Source organism: Helianthus annuus, chromosome 14 (genome assembly GCF_002127325.2).
Source record: "Helianthus annuus cultivar XRQ/B chromosome 14, HanXRQr2.0-SUNRISE, whole genome shotgun sequence".
NCBI lineage: Eukaryota > Viridiplantae > Streptophyta > Magnoliopsida > Asterales > Asteraceae > Helianthus > Helianthus annuus.
Window position 1 is genome coordinate 79,427,993 of NC_035446.2, and position 8,376 is coordinate 79,436,368.

At 37.0% G+C, this 8,376-nt stretch overlaps 1 protein-coding gene and 1 pseudogene across 1 annotated transcript; one reads left to right on the forward strand and one right to left on the reverse strand.

Annotated features, from left to right (window-relative positions):
• The first annotated feature begins 219 nt into the window (after window positions 1-219).
• Window positions 220-1,430, forward strand: LOC110899339 (annotated as a pseudogene).
• Window positions 1,431-1,547: 117 nt separating this feature from the next.
• LOC110899340 (putative vesicle-associated membrane protein 726) lies at window positions 1,548-4,171 on the reverse strand. The gene is made up of 5 exons (XM_022146229.2): window positions 3,979-4,171; window positions 3,032-3,173; window positions 2,818-2,938; window positions 2,085-2,147; window positions 1,548-1,974 (listed from the first exon to the last, which is right to left on the reverse strand). Exons 1-5 carry the CDS (start codon window positions 4,169-4,171, stop codon window positions 1,828-1,830), a joined length of 666 nt encoding a protein of 221 aa, XP_022001921.1. The 3' UTR covers window positions 1,548-1,827.
• Window positions 4,172-8,376: the final 4,205 nt, after the last annotated feature.

Consider the following 8,376-nt stretch of genomic DNA (forward strand, 5'->3'; position numbering starts at 1 on the left):
GTCCCGGTCCTATTTTGAAAAATCCAACACTCCGGTTCCTGACGTATTCAATTTGATTCAATTAAGGGCCTGGGCCAAACAGCCGTTACTTCACCGTTACTGAACTTGTTAAATGACTATAATACCCTCCAGGGACCAAAAGTGCAAGTACGAAAATTCTTCTTATTTGTAACTCTCTGCATATCGCCATCATCCCCTTGTCACTAATTCATCACAAAGATGCTACGTTTTTCACAATCAAGCCTTCTTTCAACAGTGTTTTCACAAAATCATCACAAATTCCACAAACACAACAATCATTCATCCACCAATATTGTCACAATTGATGTGGGTAGTCAGATCTTTCAAACCACCAAACAAACCCTAACCCTAGCTAGCTTCAACGTCCTTTTCTCCAATATTTTCAATTCTTATGATCAAAACAATCAAATCCCATTTGTTGATAGAGACCCTGATCACTTTTCAATCCTTCTTTCTGTTTTAAGAACCGGTAATCTCCCATCAAAAGCTAAACTTTTTGACATTCAAGATATTATCTTTAAGGCCCAATATTATGGGATTGATCATCTTCTTGTTTAATGTCAATCAAACCCATCTCAATTTGAAGCTTTTAATCTTGAAAAGTTAAAGATTTTGAATCTTGGTGGTAGAGATTGTGTCTCTGTTGTTGATGTAACTTCAAATGGGCCGGTTCTTGTTTCTCATGGAAGCAAGATCACATCTTTTGACTGGGCTCTGCAAAGAATGTCAACGGTATTGACCCGATTCGCCGCGATTGATTCTTTGTTGTCTTTATCATCTAATGTTGTTGCAGCAGGTGCTACTGATTTCTCTAGACTGCAAATTATTGATCTTGATAAGGGTTTGTTAATGCAGAGTTTGAATTGGGAAAACTTGACTAAATCAAGCTCAACCGTTCAAGCAATCATGAAATCACCCGAGTTTTTGTTTACTAGTTTTGAATCGGGCCGTAGGAATTCGAATTCTATTATGGTTTATGGTGTTACTGATGGATTTAGAACTGTATACGAGATAACGCGTAACAAAATCTTGAAAAAATGTCATATAGACAGATATATCTTAAAGCAGATTCATGATTATGCCTTCCTGGAGAAGATTTCTAAATTGCGAAATTAGGGCCCGATTAGGGATAGTATATGTTATAAGGATTTCTAAATTGCGAAATTACCAACTTGCCCTTCATTTTGGAAGTAAAAAGACTGGAATGCCCAAACTACCGGTTGATTAACGGCAGTTTGGCCCAGGCCCTTAATTGAATCAAATTGAATACGTCAGGGACTGGAGTGTTGATTTTTCAAAATAGGGACTGAACATGCGAGCGAGTGTTAACCTCAGAGACTGGGTATAAAACTGTACTTATTCAGAATATAGAAACCGCAAATAGTCTATAATGTTTTCAACATACTCACAGTGATTAATGAGAGAAATAAAAAAAAGCGATATAACTCCTAATGATGTTTTCTAGTTACATTAGCAGAAAAATGGATTAACATGTAACACAAAAGAACTTACAAAAGATATAGCCATATCAATGATGCATGTTTTCTTTCTTTTCGAACATAGTGTTACATTTAACAACATTTTTAAAAGCAATTAAAGGAACTAATCCCATTAGCCACGATGACGCAATGCGGGCACCGACTATCAAAGCTTTGCTATACAAGTTTCTAACAACATTAACCGCATCCCTAACGGTAACGAACCCTATGCATCAACCATCCAAAATATTAGCCATCCATGGTCCTAAAGGTTGGCGGGTATGAACAAAAAGGATAGCCAGTCTAGAAGAAAACTTTATAGGAGGATTTAAAAACATTTGAAGCCAGGGCAGATTGAGAGAATAACTACTAATGCCAAGGCAACAACGATGGAAAAAACTATTAGTTTCACCTTCATATTCTCAACCCACATTTTCCTCTTCATCTTGGTCCCTTGTTTCTTGAAATCTTGTGCCTGAAATATGACATAAGATGAAAAACAATCAATTTAGTACTATCAAACTAGCCTAAAAGCGTGTTTTTAGCTTCAAAGGTGGTTAAGCTTTGATGTTGTTCTGGACGAACCTGATTGCGAAGGTTGTCGGTTTTGTCAACTAGTAGTTCGATCTTCTCTCCGCGCTCAAGAACCTGGATACAACAAATGTTATTCAAAGAAAATGCCGTTAGAGTGCATAAACGCACATAGATGGATGTAAATTCAATGAGATATAGAGTTTATATGAAAGTATCATGCACAAAAATGCCAAATTGATACGGACATGATCCAAGAGTTGGCGCTTGGACCAACGATAGAGGCAAGTGGGCAATAAATATTATTTGAAGACGTTGTGTGCCATTTGGTTACATAAATGGACATAAACCGATGTAAACTTTATAAAGTTTATATAGTTTAGAAGGAAGTATTGTGCACAAAAATGCCAAACTGATATTGAGGTGATACATGAGTTAGTGCTTGGACCAACTAAAAAGGGGATAACTTTCTTTATGGGGTCACAAATAATGGACGAAAACGTATCAACAGGCCGAATCATGTAACAAACCACTATTGACGGTTTGCTACAACTATCTTACCCGAGTTCCATCACCCAGAGCCTAGATTTCGAACTTAATGGTTTTCACAATTTTAGAAGTTTGTTACATTTGAGTAATTTACGAGTTTATTTTTAGAGTTACTTGGATTAGACCTATGAAATTTAGCTCTATAGTACGTGATGTAATAGTTTAGACATTCAATGTTATAATAAATTTCTCCCCAAAGTGTTTTTCTTTTATATTTGTGCTTTTGCTTTGTGTTTACCTTCTCAATATTCTCCATCATCACTCCCTTGACTTCAGAAACTTGAGCCTTAACCTTAGCAATCTTGCTAATTTCTTCAGGATGAGAGACACAATAGCGCATTTGTTCTTTCATTTTAGGTCTGAATAAAGAAAAAAAAAACAAGTGTTACAAACATTCATGAACGGAATATATAAGCATCGATTGACCTAAAGATTTGCGGACGCATACATACCCAAACTCTTTGCTCAGGCTCTTGGCACCAGCAGTTTTGCCTTTGCCTGCCGCATATTTTTTTACAAAATCATCCTTAATCCGCTCCAAAAACGCAATGGGAAGTTCCCTTCCGGCTGATTCAACAGCAACAACACAGTAGGCTGCAGCAGCCAATAGAACTCTAATTAAACTAAACATCATATGCCATTATCACATATTAGAATTACTTGCTAGAGAGTATCATAAACAAAGCCATTTGTTATTCCAAGTGTCCCATTTAGAGTTTTCAATCCATCATCATCCAACTAAACATATTTAACTTTTAATAATTTTATGTTTTTTTATATCTTTAAAATTTAAGTTTTTAATATTTAATAAAAATAGGTTTTGAAAATTTTAAGGTTTTAATAATTTTTAAAAAATTTAAGATTTTAAAAATTTTTGGCAGCAGAATTTGACTAATTTTTTTATATGTATGTGTCATCGTATCGTTAGATGAACTTAACTTTTTTTTTTTTGTAAACTGTAATGTCTATTTTGTTAACTTTTAATCAGAGAAATGATTATTTATGTGATTTTTATGGATAAAATCTTCTCATGCTCAAGCATATATATATAATGATCTTAAAATTTAAAACTTTAAGTGAACATTTTTTATATTCGTTCGAGTTTCTAGAATTTACATCAAGATAGATGGTAAACGGGCAACAAGTTGCGCCTTACAGATTCATATCACAACCCGAAATCAAATTTAAACCACCAAAAACGTTCGCGATTATAGCAAACAATCGTAAAACCAAAGATTCTAAATCATCATCCTCTTGACCATATGGTTTCACAGATTAATAAAGGAACATTGATCTTTAACATATTCTCATACACATGAATTTCATTCAAACGAACATGTAATAATTAGATTATCTATAAACATATCCAATAACAATAAACACGATAAGTTGAACTCACTGTATCCTTTCTCAACGAGGTAATTGAACGTGTGGCCATCGCAATTATATGTAAACCGATTCGTGGTGGTAGGGAGTTTCTGAAGACATTGCACCGCGATAGTGGGAAAGTTCCCGGAGAACTCTGTGTACTCAACAAGGACCACCGTGCCTCTAGCAACCAAACTATAGATTAGAGATCCTTGTGCAGGCATTATCGTATCATTGAAATTCGATTATGTGGAATCGTAGAGAAATTGTAGGTTGATGAGATTACCGGAGATCGAGTGAATATCTGAAAATGATGGTTGAAATGAGAAGAGATGTGTGGATGGACAGACAAGAAGGCGTGAAACATTATGTGAGAGTGAGATAAATTGTAGGAAATTGGTTTTGCATCTTTAGAATAGATAAAAACATTTTAGCAATCTTTTTCTTCTGAGCAAGGGTGACTCAACGTATTTTGGGACTTAACATTCTAAAAAAACAAGATAAAATGTATATTATCTAAACTAGTTTGAGGTTCGTAGCATATTAGAAATTCAGAACCCTGATTTCAACCATATACACCTAGAAACGAAGTTGCATTTAATTTCAATATATCACTGAAGTTTATATAGTTTTGAGACCTGACAATACTTTATGTTTCACTCTAATTCGAAATTAATATAATATAATATAATATAATATAATATATTTATATCTCATTTAGTGCAAAAATATAAATAAGCGACTATTATTTCATTTGGTAACTTTTGTCATATGAAATATATATTATGTCTAATCATTGAAATGAAATGAAGGGATTTTCACCATTATACATTTTTAAAGGGGTGTTATAATTCTGATGTGACGGAAGATGCCCCTTAAAGGGCATTAATCATTACAAGTGGTCTAACGCCTAGGGGGCGGTGTTGGGGACTTATCAAGCCCCTTCACGCCTGTATAACGTCCATTACGCATGGTCCTAGACCATCTGTAACGGTTAATGCCTCCAACGGGCATTTTCCGCCACTTTAGCATCATAATGTTCCTTCAAAAAATGCGTAACGGTTAACGCTCATTCATGTTCTTTCAATCATTATTTTTCAATTTTTTTTCTCCTAGTTTAACCTTATACTAGAAGTGCCTCTCCTCCCCTATCACTCTTCATGCCTTGTATGCTTAAAGGGGCGGTGTTAAAAGGCGTTATGAAACTCATTCACACCCTATAAACACCCATGCGTAATGGATTGGTAAAAGTTAAAAACGAACTCTCATTTTGAATAAGCGACTATTATTTCATTTGCTAACTTTTCTTATTTTGAAATAGAAATTATTTTTAGAAGGATATTATTTCAATGCAATTTTTATTTCATTATCTTGTTCAACATATAAAATATAGGCAAAATATCAAATATAAATAATCTTAATATACTAAACATACAAATTGAAGGAAAACCCAAAAAGACAAGATGGCATTTTTGTAATTACCACCAACTATCAAAGTTAGAACCAAAAATACCTAAAAAAACACAAATTTTTTTTAACATTTTTTATTAAAAAATCGCTACATTTCGTTAGCAAAAAAAAAAAATTTTTTTTTGGCTGCTACTAAAAGTAGCGATTTTTTAATAAAAAATGTTAAAAAAATAAAATAAAATAATTTGTGTGTTTTTTTTTTTAATTTTTTTTAGGTTTTTTGGGGGGTTTAGTTTTTAGCATTTTAGCTTGGGTGGGGGGGGGGGGTTAGGTTTTTTATAGGTTTTTGGGGGTGGGTGGGGGGGGGGGTTAGGTTTTTTTAGGTTTTTGGGGGTGGGGGTGGGGGGGGTTAGGTTTTTTTAGGTTTTTGGGGGGTGGGGGGGTAGGTTTTTTTTAGGTTTTTGGGGGGTGGGGGGGTGGGGGTTTAGGTTGTTTTTGGGGGTGGGGGGAGTGGTTAGGTTTTTTTAGGTATATTAGTAGAGTAACTTTGATAGTTATTGATAATTACAAAAATGCCACCTTGTCTTTTTGAGTTTTCCTTCAATTTGTATGTTTAGTATGTTAAGATTATTTGTACAAGAACTTTACCCATAAAATATAATAGGGTAAATTACACTTTTCGTCCTTTATGTTTGTATCGGATTGCAATGGATGACCTTTAACATAATAATTACAGTCACAGTACTTTATTTGTAAAAACCATTACACCGTACATCCTTTAGCATTAACCTAGTTATCAGCTAAGTATGACATGTACATTGCACATGAGGGTAGAATAGTAATTTTACCCTTATATTTATAAATAAAACACACAGACACTATTTCAACTCTCTCCATCCCCCCCATTTCTCTCTCTCAACAATCTCTCTCTAAAACCCTTAAACCTAAACGCCTCACCACCATCACTCTTGGACTCCGGCCACCGCCACCTCCGCTCTCAACACAACATCACGCAACGCCGCCAGAGATCCGATCTTATTCTTCAACAGCTTCACAAACCATTCAGGCACCATAATCTGTTTCTATAACCCCTGAAACATACACACGCACACCAAATCTGCTGATCATAGTGGTGCGGGTGTTTAATGGTTATTCACAGATCTAGCATATATGATCTGCATCCTTAGCCGAACACATACCAGATTTGGATTCCTTCTTCTCCATTTCTGACCATAAAGGTCGCCGCCACCATATACACACACACCCCAGATCCGGAACCCTAGACGAACGTGGTAGTCGTTTATGGGGATTATTTGATTGATGCGAAAAGATGTTATCTCTGTTTTGCCACTTATTCATCGATCTGAAATGTGATAGGTTTATGGGGATGATATGATGGTAAAAGTTCAAGACTGAATGTTGCGGTTTAGTGGCTCTTGGTGCTTATTTTTTTGTTTGTTGATTTTTTTTTATTTTTTGAATTATAATTTGGGGTAAATCAAAAACCATAATTTGGATCTCCTGTTTCGTGTGAGTTTCTTGGAGGAGTTTTTTTTTGATGTGGTGGTGGTGGTAGGGTAGGTGGGTTGGTTGCTGTAATGAAGTTTGACTTTTAAAAATAGGAGGTTTTGATTTGATTTGTAGTCTAGAAAGATTAAAAAGAAATAAGGGTAGGTTAGACTGCGGGGTATGGTGGGGCTTGGGTTGGGCGTGGGTTAGGGCGGGTGATGACACGTGGAATAGGAGCCCCCTCCACTGCCTGGTACGTGTCCGCGGGGTATGGTGGGGCGTGGGTTGGGCTTGGGTTGGGTGCACCGCGTGGCAGTGTAGTTTATAAAAAAAAATATACAAAATTTAAAAAAATCACACAAACATTTATAAAAAAAACATACAACTTCATTATTTATAAAATTACATAAACCTAAAAATTACAAAATAAGAAACCTAAAGCGTTAAATAAATTTCAAAAAGGTCGATCTTGTCGAACGCCCTTTTTTCCTTGCCGCGAAACTCTATGTTCGCCACCGCCACCCGGTCCTCGTGGCTTAACTCGCCCCCGGGAATGGCTTCGTAGTAAGCCTTGAAACGGTCGAGCTTGGGACGTAGCTCGCGCCATTTATGTTGGCACGCGTTCATGTTGTGGCGGTCGTTACCGACGTTTAGTCGGTAGGCCGCGAAAGCTTCCGGCCAATATTTGGTTTGGCCCGGTGGCCGCCCCTTCATAGCGTCAACGACGCTTGTGACTAGGGCAAGTTCTTCGTGGTGGGTCCAGGATGCCATAGCGGGTTCGTGGGATGTTGGGTTTGTGGTGACCGGCTGGGGCAGCGGGTGGGTTTTGTCGAATTTTTGGGACCACGGTGGGGGTTGGGATGGACCACCCGGTTGGGGTTTGGGGGTATTTATAGAGGATGTTGGGGTTTGGGTGACCGGTTGGGGTGACCGCTTGGCCAAGCCAACGGTTTGAATTTAAAAATTCAAAACTTTTGGGATGGCCCGCTATGACGTGGCGGGTGAGCCAATGATATTCAGCTAACTAGGATGGCCAATCCGCCCCACGTCCGGCTTGAAACCCATGCTCCAAGGGCCACGCCGAAACCCATGCCCACCCGGGGTGGTGGCTTGGGCGTTTTCCCGCTACCCACGCCCAAACTCCCGCCCCATACCCCGCAGTCTTAGATGAGAGTAAGAGAAATAGATGGAGGCGGTGGTGTGTGGCATATTTGGATGGTTGTTTTATTCTAGTTGCAGATAGTTTCGAGAGAGGACATGGATCAAAAAGCAAAAGATATCTATTGCATAAATGGTCCTTAAGACATAAAAAGACGAATTTACCCTTATATGTAATGCACATGACTGGATTAACTTAAAATTTTAACTTGGTTAGTGCTAAATGACGTAGGGTGTAATGGGTTTTACAAATAAAGGATTGTGACTGTAATTATTAAAGTTAAAGGTTATCCAGTGCAACCTGATACAAACATAAAGGACGAAAAGTTTAATTTACCCAATATAACATGTA

What these genes read in the sequence shown, in the direction of transcription:
- LOC110899340 (XM_022146229.2), bottom strand. Translation starts at nt 4,171, where the DNA reads ATGCCTGCACAAGGATCTCTAATCTATAGTTTGGTTGCTAGAGGCACG. An exon ending in CCTCGTTGAGAAAGGATACA is followed by an intron (nt 3,174 to 3,978) that starts GTGAGTTCAACT and finishes TGGCTGCTGCAG; the next exon opens with CCTACTGTGTTGTTGCTGTT. An exon ending in TGATGGAGAATATTGAGAAG is followed by an intron (nt 2,148 to 2,817) that starts GTAAACACAAAG and finishes TGTTGTATCCAG; the next exon opens with GTTCTTGAGCGCGGAGAGAA.